We start from the raw sequence: 13715 nt of genomic DNA on the forward strand, positions 1-13715 counted from the left end.
AGGTTTAGCATCATCTCTTCAAAGTAAAGATTCACATTGATAAGGTAATAAATATTAGCGCCCAAAATTTTTAATTGAGAAATATAATTCTTGTATGCGTAATACTTCTAAAAATTATTCAAAAAAAAGATTAATCTTTAAGCAAAAAAAGTTATTTTAATGTGGTGCTCGCACGTATTGTAAGCTGCAAAATTTTTCTCGCTTAAAGCAAAAGGTTAAGAATCCCTGATCTAAGGTGTTGCAATTTTTCTGCTGTGGCACGGTTAGGTTAGGTATGCGTTGAGCCTCAAAGCAGCTAAGTGTCTATGAAGAGTCAATATTTTTGTGTTTGTAAAATATATTGGGTGTATTCTATGGTGAATTTACCTGCTTTATGGACGAAAAGCCCGAGTTTCCGAAGAAAAACAACTATGAAATCATTGACTGAGATAGACTAATTCAGCCACTTTGTGAGGAAAGTCCATAAAAATTTCTCGCGTCATTAAAGGAATTCAAGCTCAGGCCTTTTCTACCCGGTGATTATAACTATTCTGCTACTGTGAGGGCGGCCCGAGATTGATTAACTCAGCCATGTTGCGAGAGAAGCCACAAATTCCTCACGTCATTGACGGGATTCGAACTCAGGCCCTTTCTACCCGGTGTTAAAGGGCGGTGATAATAACCACATGCTACGCGCAAGGGCGCATGGACACGAACCGATTGATTTTATATTGTATCTAATGATGCTCTCCCGTTGGAAGTTTCTAAGTTAAATGTCTCGACCCAGCTACTGTATTTCGTCAATCTGCTTAATTCTAGCTTGAAGTAATACCCCCGAACTTTTCACAAATTCGGGGGTATTATCATATTTTTGGGAATATCACTCATATATGAGCGTCGCTAAGAGGTTCAAACGAGCCCCACTGAAAATTCTACTTTTCATTTGGTTAACACTTTTTAATTATATTTATCTAAAATTAATTAAAATTCAGAAGTGTTCTGCTAAGCGTTAAATAGTTTGCAGCAAGAGATAATTAATTTTGTATTTATTTAATAAATAAAGTTATTTATTTTCTAAGTAATCAAGCAATAACAGTAAAATAATTGAAAAGTAATTATGGAATAATACGAATAACCCAATTATGGAATATTAAAATAACGATTATAGATTTTAGTGGATTTGTCTAATTTTTGGATCTCTTCAAATTGCAATAAAAGTGCGATAATTTAATAAAAGTTAACTTCAGCCAATTTATAGTATTTGATATGTTTATAAAACAAACGAACACCTAAGCTGACAAAAAAAACAAATACAAATGATGGTGTCATAGAACAACTGAACAAATAATTAGAATTAATTGAAGTATAATGCAAAGCACAAACAAAAATGAAATATTAAAAAGCAATTGATAAATTATAATAAATCTATTATACACAGATTTCATTCAAAATGAATGTTTATAAATGTACATGAAATGTAATTAAAATTTAATTAAAGCATAATAATCTGTAGAAGTATAACCATTCGTTTACAGAATTATATAAGTACAAATGAATGATTATACTTTCTACAACGGGAATAACTAAAGAAATAGTCTTATAGTTTCAGCAAGCCAAAGTCTTGATTATCAGCAGCAATAACATTTTTAAGATGAAGTGTACAAGAATTAGTGGAAGCCATAACAAAGCATTTTTCTGTATTAATTTTAATAATGCCGAACCCAAAAATAAAAGGACCCGAGTTGAGTACCGTCGATGACGCGAGGACTTTTTATGGGCCTTTTTCACCAAGTGGCGTAGCTGAGTTAGTCGGTCTCAGGCGAGGGTAGCATGGTTTTCCTCTCCCGGAAACTCGGGTTGTTCGTGGAGCAAACAGCACAGAACACACGCAATTTACAGACAGTATACACGGAGCAATATGGCCCTAGCTGCTGATACTTATCAAACCCTACACAGCCCAGAGAAGAATGAGTAATTGATTCCATTAATTATTTGATATTTATTTATATAAGCCAATGTGCTGGCTTATATATAACTCTGAAACCATTGTAATAGGAGAAGAGAAATTCTGGAAAGATCTCCAAATTAATAAATGTGTAGAGCGTCCAGAATACATAGAACTGGCGATTTATTATACAAATGTTGATAGATACGATTCTATGTGAATCCATTCTGGTGAAAATATTGTGGTCTATAAACCGAAAATCTCTGAAAAACTAGAGTTATAAATCTTTGATAGAGTTCAATAAGATTATTATAGGACGATAGGTCTGAATCAAATTACGTAATCCTTTAAGTCGTTTTAGTTCAACTTTTATTTTTCTTCTTTTCCGTTTTACAAAGAATAGATCTGCCTAATATAGATTCAGCATTTTTAAAGGGAAATTAAATTATTAGAAAAAAAGTTGCTAAAAAAATAAATACAAAGCGCAAATAACAATAACAGAAAATGAAGAATATTCCTTTTCATTAAATAAAAATATTTTCATTTAGCCTTTTTAATCACTCTTTTGTAAAATTTTCGATGTTCTGGCTTATATAATCGCTGCCGGGTTTTCGTTTTATTTTATTTAAATATTTTAAATTTAATTTATCGCTGTTGCTGAAATAAAAATCCTGCATTATTAATTATGATTTAGTGGTTACGATATTAATTATATTTTTCCAGATTATTTGTGCTATTTCCTCTACAGTGAGAAATATTTGTGGGAAGGGAAAACAGAAGAGAGTGAAATAGAATGGAGTGAGTGAGAGAGAGAGAGAGAGGGAGATAGAAAGAGTCTTGCTACGCTTTTCAATGCTGCTTTGTATGCTGATGAATGGAGCGTGTGCACACCAAATAACGAGTGATTTTCCCAGATTGGCCTAACCTTATAAACGGAAGATGGTGACTACTCAGCACCACCTGTGATTGTTGGGGAGAGATCACGTGACCTTGCATCGGCTCCTACTTATTATATGACAGTAGTTCCGCGTTCATTACTTTATCAGCCAGCTACGGAAGCTCCGTTGACATTTACAGATAAAATGATACTACACGCTGCGGATGCTGCGTGGAAGATGATCGGAAGAAGAGAGGCGGTTTTAATTTCATCCAAGCATGTAGTACCCGGAAGTTTAATTCACTTCTGACATTAAGATTGCTGCCTGTAACCCACAGATGTGTGACGGGAAGGGAAGTAGAAACGATGACAACTGTAGCGTTCCCCATCCTTCGGTACGTTTTCAGTTCATTCCTTCTAAACGAAGCAGAGAAAATTTCATCGAACTGAAAGATTTAGAAGCTTCTTGTAAAGATTATCAGAATGCGCACACGAAATTACGAACCTGTGATAAAGAACCCCGGTTAAGTCTTCTTGGGAAACCTTTAACATATAGACCTCGGAAAAGAGATCCTCGATATCGCAGACTTCAGATTTCTCTTCACGGATTTCTTGAACGTCCGCGAGGAAAGAAAGCCATCGTTTACCAGTTAGCTGTGTAAGTTTTATTTCAAAAATTTATTCAAATTTCTGTGTTTGAAGACTAAATAAGTAGCTTCTTGTTTTTGTTGAACTATATCAATTTAATAGCACACTTGAATAGCCTCGATCCCATCCTGTTGAAAATGTCATGCAGCTGACATTATCGTGACAGAATTTATATACGCTGGCATCTTGTTAAAATAACAAAATGAAATTTTTTTTTAAATTTAATTATAATAGTGAACAAGATATAAAATAAATTTTATCAGAACAAAATTAACTGCTACAGTAGTATTGAGTATAAAAATTAGAGAACAATGCAGTGATTTTAGTAATTATGATAAAATGTATTCAACAATTTTTATATAAAAATTGTTGAAGTAGTAAATTTCCATAAATTATATGAAACTCAGTGGCCTTTTATATATTTTTTCATTTATAAAGTAGGACTATTTCTTAAATAATAGACTGATGAGATAAAAATTTAATACATGTCTCAGCGTAATTTCACTTTTTTATTCATATCGATTCACAAAAAGTAAAAAATATTAGACCGAATATTTAATCTTTTAAAAAAATTGAATGAAATTAATTCATTTCAATTTATACTTATTAGTTGCGTGACGTGATTTGCTGTGTGGACATGTTATATGTCCATTTTACTTATGACATTGTAATTAATGACCGACTATGTATACCATTGTATATAATATGGGCTAATATGTATACAGTGGATTTACCAGTTTCTGGTTAGGGGCCGCTTCTTGTTGTTAATAAAAAAAATATTTATCTTACTCTAGTCGTGTATAGACCCCAAGAACATTCTGTATGTTCCACAGAGGTTAGATCGATTTTTCATTTCGAATATTACTAAAAAAATTACCTTCTCTCTTGAAACGTCGCCTTCAGTGTTTCAGAAGTAGTTTTTCGAATTTTTTAACAGGATGATGCAAAGTCATTGTTCTTTCAAATCTATCGTTCTGGTAAAACACATAAATCGCAAAGAACTCACCACGATCTTATTTTGAGGCTCGCAAAATAACATCGAAGAAATCTAGACCAGCGGCACTAATATCATAAGCACACACAGCTTCCGTCTAGCAATGAAACTTTATACCATCATCCACGTTGCCAGGATGAAGGGAATCCACAGACTTCTGGGTAGTACCTCGTGTAATACAGAGGATAAATCTGAAGAGGACAGGAATTATCCAGTTAAATCATATTTCATATAAACTAATTTATAATGCACAAGTAATCTTTTTGTACAAGTCATTCTAACAAATATTAAAACATTTTCATACTGTCTCTTGTTTTAAATGATTTCTATTAAAATGTTTAAATTATGCAAAATAATAATCGCAGTTAGCTAACCAGTTTAATGGAATCACAAGCAAAAATTTGATTCGGGGTTGGAGGATAATTGATATATATAAAACAAGCACAATACTCTTGTGAAATCATAACTAAGGCTTCCTTTAACATTCCTGGAGAACAAATCGAAAAAAACAAATAAAAAATGGAAACGAAACAACTTTTCCAAATATCGGAAGGCGATTTTTCAACTCTCTCCGACTGCGTGTTCTCCTCCTTTACAATATATTAAGGTTCAGAAATCATGAATACCTCGAATTAGAAATAGGAAAATTTTATAAACCAGATAAAAGTAAAACTGAAACGAAACTATCATTGAATTAAATAATCTTCGAGCAAATGCACTGTATTTTCCTGAAAAACTAATTAATATTCAGTGAATGTCAACACTCGTTTTTTTATTATTGGAAAAGTTACTTATGTTTTTTGGGAAAATCAATACCACTGTTTTTTCCCTCCTTTTAGGTAATTTAAAACTTAAGCCATTGCATCAAAACGTAATCTCTGATCTGTGGTTTATTGGAAAGCTCTTACCTTTGACATTAGAATTACGTTGGAATGTGAAAATTCCATAATTTCCACCTAAACTGTAGAATTTTCGTTACTGAGAGTTTTATGTTAAAATCAATCAAGTTTAAATTATTACTGTTAATTGAAATTTAAGCTAAAATTATGCCACAACTACAGCAGCAAAGCTCAAAATCCAGTATGTTATTCCAAGTATTTGATTGAAGTATGTTGGGCTGTGCAGATAATCAAAAAACCTATTTATTAGGTTCACCCAAAAGGTTATTTCATCTACACAATACCCATGTGTACTGTGTCTGTAAATTTCGTGTGTTCTCTGCTCGATGTTTCTGTTTTGATGGACTAAAAACCCCGGATTCCAGCGGAAAAAACCTTGCTACCTATGCTTGAGACCCACTAACTCAGCCACGGAGTGAAAAAAAGCCCATAAAAGTTCCTCGCGTCATCGACGGATTTCGAATCTGATGCTTTTTCTCCCGGTGTGAGGACGGTGACGATACCACTGTGCTACCCGCGCAGTGTGCAGATGATCAGATTTCTGAAGTATAGAGAGCTACAAAGAAAACTCGGTATAATCTTTTAATATACTGAGTTTTTAATTTGAGACACAAATTAACCAAGGACGCCAAAATAGAGGCATTTACAAGGTTTAACAAATTCATCCACTTATACAATAATGCAATTAATTTTAACAATATTTATTCTTGCAAAAAAAAAGACAATTATGGTACTTACATCAAGAATAGTGCCACCCCAAAAAAATTAAGGATATTGTTGGTCCACCAACACTAATATCATAATAGTGATCGGTGGACCAACCGTTCAGTATTATGACATAATGCATCAATTTTGTATCCATATCTGAGTAGAGGGTTATCACGGAGTCCTCCTACAGGTATTGTCATTCAATAATTTTATGATTCCAAGAAGTTCAACTTCTGAAATTTGAGTAACTGTCACAGCTGCGCGATTATACTGTCATCTGTGCAAGACAGGAACTAACGCTACTGAAACGTTAAGTGAGTTCGTGTGTCAAATTTAGCTTTTAAAGTTTGCTCATTTCAATATTGCCAGATGTTGGACATACTTTTTATCCAAATCAATAGGATAAGATATAACAATACATACATTTAACTGTTGCCCGTTTATTTTCATATAAAAAGATCAATTTTCCTATTGAAGAAATCCAATAACACATTTCATTTAAAAATTTAAAACTATTGGCAAATAATAATTTATGGTCTGGCATTACACCAGAAATTAATGTTTGTCATAACAAGTTTTATTTGGTATAGATTAGAATATTAATAAAATCATATTGTAATTTATTTTGAGATTTGTTTTAAAAAATGATTTTTAAAATCTAATGTATGTCATCTTGTTGACTTTAACGAGTTCAGTATCAATTATGAAATTTTTGTCTTCCTTTTTGTTATTTAAAAAAATGGTTTTTAAATATTTTTTATTTCAAAAATTGTTATTTTGCTTTTGTTATTTTAAATTGCTTTTGTTATTTAAAAAAGATTTGAAATTAATTTAGTTTCCTGCATAATTGAATCTTTTTGTTATCCTTAACTTTTGATTGAGTATTTTCTTTAACAAGTTCGCCGTATGTATTTCATTTTGAGTCAATAAATCTTGTATCGTTTTATTATCACCATCATCATAAAAATTGCGGAAAACAACTTTTACCATAATTTTTATCTAACTAAGTTTGTACTTGTAACCGTTTTAATTAGAGTATATAGAGTAAATAACATTTTTACTTATCACATCCTAAATGGGCAATTCGCGTGTTAGACGCTCTCGTTATCATAAAATAAGTGAAACAAACCAGTCTCTTGTTGAGTGCAGTTTACATAATTAGAAATCCAACCTTTTTAATACTAAAAAAAAACAAAGTATGATAAAAAAAGTTTAGAAATTTTATTCATTTTTATGCTGCTATTTCTCTTTTCCCCTTTCCATTCGTCAATTAAATTAATTTTTTAAAGAATCTTATTTTAATGATGTGGCTATTATTATTCCAGAAATTTCGATTTACAATTTTTCCATTGCAATTAGTAATAACAACATTTTTGATTATTAAAACATGACTTATGGAACTTTGTCTAAGATATGAGATAAGTAACAAATGAAGAGAATAAATAAATGACCAGTATTGGTTAGAAAATTATACTTCCTTAAGTAATCAACTTTTATAAACAGTATTTAAAATCACGAATTCTTTTAATTGTAATATTTCTTCAAATCTTTCAAACAAAACTACTACACAGTTCAACTGATGAACTCAGAGATGTCTGGTAATGAATCCCAAATACATAAGACATGGAAATAAAAGTAAGAGCACATCTTTCCTAATTAAGAGGTTCTTACCGGGTAATTTCCGAGTGATTAAAGAGTATCATCGAAATACGCTTTTTGCAGAAAAAACCGAATCATCAAGTCCACCGAACGAGTAAACCTATTCCTGGAACTCCCTTTAATTAATGTGTTCTTAGTTGCCTTAGGGAAGTTCAAGAAACAAGTCTTATTTACAAAATAATTTTGCCAATCCCATTTCTAATTCCTTAGCATTATTTTTTGTCGTTATTTTTCGCTTATAGAAACCGGTTTATTCATCAAGTTGAGAAACAGTTATTTGCTGAATTATAGAAAACCGTAGTGGTAGTGAAAATCAAACATATCTAAGCAATTTCAAAGTGTTTATTTAAATTATTCTTCTGTAGCCTTCTGTTTTTTTTTTTTTTTTTTTAAGATTGGAAAGATGTTATCTGTTCTCAAAACGAATGATGACTGCAGACAATGGTTTTTGTTGGATATAACGTATGTAATAACAAGGCTGCTCGTACGCTGTATTAAGTTCAGAAGAATTACTTTATAATTCCATCTGGGGAAAATCCGAAATCAAATTTGAATGTATACAATATTAATATTAGAATTTCAATTACTCTACTTGAAAAATTAATTTTTTCTGTTTATACTGCTGGACTGCCGCATAGGATCAAATGGGTTCATAAGATAGAAACTAGAAAAGCAGTACCCTGTTTCGTGGTATCAAACACGCGCGAGTAACTATTTTTAATGGCTACTCAGCTACGGTCGTGTCCAAAATCACAACAAACCAAGCAGAGGCAAAGGATTGGAATAAGACAATTTAAAATTAATCTGAACAAACTTGAATAGACACATTCCAACATACAATGAATATTTACGTATTACGCTGTGTAAAGACTTATATCTAAAAGTAATCCCTGGTTTACCACACTCCTTATTCTTCAACCAAAACAGATTTACCTTTAATAGCTCACTTAACCTGTTTATTGAAGGTAAAGTACCTCCTGTGAAATATCCGATGAGATAGGTATAGCCTTAGTTGTCTATTTCACAAGGTTTTTAATCTTCCAAAAAATAATAAAATAGTACAATTTTAAGAATTTTAGAAACTGAATATTGATTAGGATGAATGATTGCAGTTAAAGCATTTGTGGAATTGATTTTTATTACTACTACTATTACTAAATTTGTGATGAGGGAATTGGTTTTACAAAAGTTTGCTGATAATTGATCTTATTTGTATTTCCATGATGTATGAGAAGAGATCTTGCCGGACAGAGTTTTATCCAGGCAGAAGAATTTTTATTATTTAGGTAATTGACGCAGAGATCAAAACTTGTGTAACGTCTCTGAGCGAAGTCAAAGATATAAATTTAGGAATTAGGACTAGTTTTTAAATACTACAACCAATTGTGAACAAAGTATTATGTACACAAGCATTAAAAAGGAGTATTTTTGAAAATCTGCAACATAAATATCAAAGGTTTTGACAATGAAGAATGGAATGCTGTCGGCACCAGCTGTCCTTGCTGTTGGTAATGAGTTAATCATTTTAATAAATTTGTTTTTAGAGAAAATGATTGTAGGAGAAATACAATCTGTTTCCAAGGGATCAAAAGCACATGGGAATGAATTACAGAATTTAAAGTGACTTGATTGGAACTCAGACCTTTTCTTCCCGGTGTGGGGAGGATGGCGATTAGATTTACTGTGCTACTCGCGAAGGCCGCGCAAAACTTTGCTGAGATTTTTTGATAAATGTCACTAAGAATAATAAGGAGATTTTTGCAGTAATGAAAGAAATTAAGACGATGGAACTCAGCTTTTATTCTTCAGCCCTGGTACTCTTTAAAGTAATGCCAATGTAAATAAACTTATTGGAAGGATTGAATATGAAGTTTATACAAGTTGAACCGAACCATCTGGTACGGATTTTGGATCGAAAAATTCAATGGAACTGTTCAGCTTTTGGGCACCAGGTAAGTGATAAGAATCTGTTGTCGTTTAACACTTAAATTTTCTTGGATTAAATACAGAGGAAAAAGAATTCGTTACTTCTATTTCAATAAGGGATTTTATGTGCTTCTGTTGATGTCTTGGTTTAATGAGTACATTTGGACGTTGAGTATGATGCATTGGAATGGAGACCTTCATCGATAACAAGTTAACGAGTTTAAAAATTCTGTAATTAAATTGAAACATGCTATCCTCAAATGCGATGGACTGTTTCTATTATACGGCGGAATGTATGCCTAAAATAAACTTAGGACTGCCTGAAATTGTCGTTAGAAAAGGTGAAATATTGTGATCATGAGTGGATAGTTAGTGGTGCTAATCATACTTTTTAGACAACAATGGGATTGCACAAAATTGTCTTGATTTTTGTGCAACTGGCACAGAAATCGTGGGATCAGGGCTATCTGATCATTAGATCAGCAAGATGACCAAAAAAGGACTAATCGAAAATCTGTATTTTCATCAATGAGTCATTTGTTTCTCCAAGAAAAGTACTCTTCCACTGCTACATGAGAAACTGAACCTGACGAAATGGTTTTTAAAGGTTATAATTGTTTATGACCTTTAAATACTTTAAGAGGAAAGCTGTTTTCGGTGGACTGTTTTCAAAAATTTTCAGGTGTGCGATGCTGTATTCCATGTTAGTGTCCGAGATGCTGCTGCAAGGTGGTAATTTCACAACTTCTATGTCTAAAAAGATCCGGAGGCGGCTTGGATTGGTTAGCATTCCAAGGTGAGAAACGTTTTAGGCAATTATAAATCAAAGGACTATGAGAAGGTTTTCAACAACATGCTTACTAGTTTCAATAAACTAGGTTGTAACTTGGGTGAGGGTTCCCTTTCTGTATATCCGTCTTTGATCCTTTCCATGGAACCTTGGTACAGTGAGTAAAGAGAAGGATGAATATTTTCATCGCGATATCAAAATTATGCTAAAAAGATACCAGGGTAAATGGAATGAGGCAGAAATAGCAGGGCGGACTACCGTTGGCGTTTGAAAATTGGTTCATGTGACGAGCACAAGTCAAAACAGAACAAATTCATGTGCCAAAAATCAGTATCCAACCGCTAAATAAAGTACTGATTTAGCGAGAGGTTTGAGTACCTGCGCACATTACTATTTGTTCTATAGGTCACCATTCAGATATATGATCTGGAAGCCGTATATTTGCGTGGTGACCTAACTGAAAGGTTTAAGACTTTAAAATGATTGAGTAAACCAAATGTAGATGACATTTTTGCTCTTTCTCAGACGAAAAAGATAGAACATACATTTAAATTGTAAAAGGATGGTTGCAGATTAGACGTACGAGATTTATCTTCAGCCAGAGAGTAATTGATTGCTATAGTAGACTTGCACACAGTATTGCGAAAGTGAGTAGTTTGAATAAATGTAAAAGATTGGAAAAAATATTGCAAGAAATGAAAAAAATAAATTCGTTAAAATTTTTTCCTTTTGGCCGATGCTGCATAAGCTTACTTCTTTGCACCACAATAGTACTATCAATTGATAAGATGGTAGTTACACCAGTGTTATTTAAAATCAACAAATAACCTATAATCACTCTTTAAAATATTCCATTTTATTATGTTTTCCGTTTATTATGTTTTTATGATAATTCTCTCTTGCAACCATTTTAATCTCAGTTAAGACAATCTATTAGTTTTATTACAAGTAACACAACAACGCACAAATTAATGCGATTTTCGCCAAAAATTACAGAAAAGAAATAGAAGAAAATGAAATATTAATTCCAAGTTTCGTAATTCTAAGTTCTTCGCATCCCATTATAATTCCAGAAAGCAATTTCTCCAGACAGATATTTCAAGTACTAATTTTGACTGTATAAGATAAGCACCAAATGTACTTATTAATATTTTACATTTGTTGCGGCTATAATTAAAATAGCAGTACAATACCAATCGCTGTTCTCAGCCATGTGTTTTACCTAATATTAGCTGCTGGAAAATTAACTTCAATTGTGTTCGTTTCTTTCAGCTAAATCTGCCAATAAATCATTTGAAGCACCATTTAAATTCATAAATAAGTTTATGTAGCCATCAGTATTCCAGAACGTAATGTTTTCATGAGCTTTTTTGTGCCTGCAGTTTAACTTTAATAACAGAGCATTGCCATTTAGAGGAACGTATCTTTCCATTTTTTATTATTATAACCTTTCCAAAGTTCCATTATCGGCATAAATGTTAAATTTTCTAATGATAATGTTCATCAAAGTGATTTGGAACTATTACATTTTGGGAGATATTCGCTCATTTTAGAATTATTAATAAATTGATTAATGTTTGAAGAGTTCTATCAATTTTAAAAGAACTCCATATAATATTTAACTGAGGCTATTAAACATAAATTGATGTAGAACGATGGTCTCCTTGGTCGTGAATGTGTGAGTTGTCTGCATTTTGTAGCTGAATAGTTCTTTCTCCTCTAAAATGGTAAAAAAAAAGTAGCGTTTTGCGTGCTTGCTTATTACTATATCATAGTTTTAATTTTTGGGCACATCTTCGCCGGCTAACTTGGCTTTTTTTTTCGCAAATTGTCCCAGTTAGCCTGCATCAGACATGGACTGCATGGTTTTATTGTCCTACAACTCTTGTCTTTTGTTCAGCAAACAGACTGAAAAATAGACATAATTACATTGCAATATATTGATGCTTCATGGCCTTAGTTGCCCGCAATAAATACCCACCTCAGACGTTAATACACTCAATTTACAGATACAGTACACTAAGGTCTTATGTCTTTCATCGTTTTAGCGTCAAACCAAACAACGTTGACATAGTTGAGTGCTTGGTACAAGTTTGACAGATTTTTAGCATGAAACAGTATTTAACCCTAGCGTTTCGAGTAGCTGTAACATTCCTGAAGAATATTTTCTGTAGTTTTCAATATTCTGAGCATTCATTTACATTGGATCGATTGGTTCTTTTCGATTCATATATTGACTAGAATTACCATATGTAAAGTAATAAACTTTCTTGACAATTGGAACAAAAAAATAGTAACCTTTTCTTTCTGAAAGATGAAATTTGCAATTGTAGTGTGATTGAAACAATTTTTTACTGATAAGTTAGAAACAGGTAGAGAGTGAATTTGGCGTTCATTCAATTTTTCTGTGAAATAAGCTGATATCACTCATTGATCACTTCTTTTTGTGCTTTAGAACCTCTGTACAATACAAATGATTATTTACTATTGGCACTAGAGGCGTTTACACTAAGGTTTCAGCAAATTCTTCTCGTGCTTCAACAACGGTGATGAAACTCCATTTATTTTCTATACGCCAATGTTTTGTAAGAAAAATCGCCTTCAATTAAATTATTTTCATGTAGTTAATCCAAATAACGTTTCACCACTTCAAAACCAGGACATTGAGCAGAAAAATACGGAAATTAAGCCCACGCTCATTCATTTTTTCCTGTTATATGCCATCGTATTGAGAAGACCTTTGTATATGCAATTCAGATTTGATTTATTTATCATCCAGTTAACATTTTAGTACGTAGCATAAATATATTCTACTAGTTCTGGAGTTCCAGCCAGGGAGCGATATTCACTGAATTCTGTAATATCCATTTTGATAATTGGACACTTCGATTTCTCAACTTCCACCCCTCCCCTTTCAAACTACTGTATTTGATATTATTTTTGTTTTTAATTCTTATCTAAGTCAGGTTTTTCCTGTTTCTGAAAATTATTTTGTTGTATCACGTATTCCATTCGATTTCTTTTCACGGTTTTCACCGAATAAAACCGTGAAAAGAAATCTAATCATCTTCTGGGTTCTTACTTGTGAGGTCATCACAAATGACATTGATCTTCAAAGAATATTTGAAGATCAATGTCAATCATCGGATCATAATTACCAATAGCAGAATCATTATGTGACTAATCTTGCATAGGAATTCGTTTAAACAATGCAGGTACGAGATTCAGTTCCAAATGATGTTCAGAAAATTGAATTATTTCAGTAGTGTTTGTTGTTCACTACTGAAATA

General features: G+C 32.3%; 1 protein-coding gene across 1 annotated transcript in view; it reads left to right on the plus strand.

The window, feature by feature from the left end:
• Positions 1–3014: 3014 nt before the first annotated feature.
• The window catches only part of LOC150085490 (potassium voltage-gated channel subfamily KQT member 1-like), a 225086-nt gene continuing 214385 nt past the window's right edge, over positions 3015–13715 (plus strand). Inside the window, exon 1 of the mRNA XM_090374076.1 lies at positions 3015–3459. Coding sequence (XP_090230202.1) covers positions 3140–3459 — 320 coding nt within the window. The 5' untranslated portion in view covers positions 3015–3139. The remainder of the gene's footprint in view (positions 3460–13715) is intronic.

This window comes from Mastigoproctus giganteus, chromosome 5, assembly GCF_048544385.1.
Source record: "Mastigoproctus giganteus isolate SK-2022 chromosome 5, ASM4854438v1, whole genome shotgun sequence".
NCBI classification, from domain to species: domain Eukaryota; kingdom Metazoa; phylum Arthropoda; class Arachnida; order Uropygi; family Thelyphonidae; genus Mastigoproctus; species Mastigoproctus giganteus.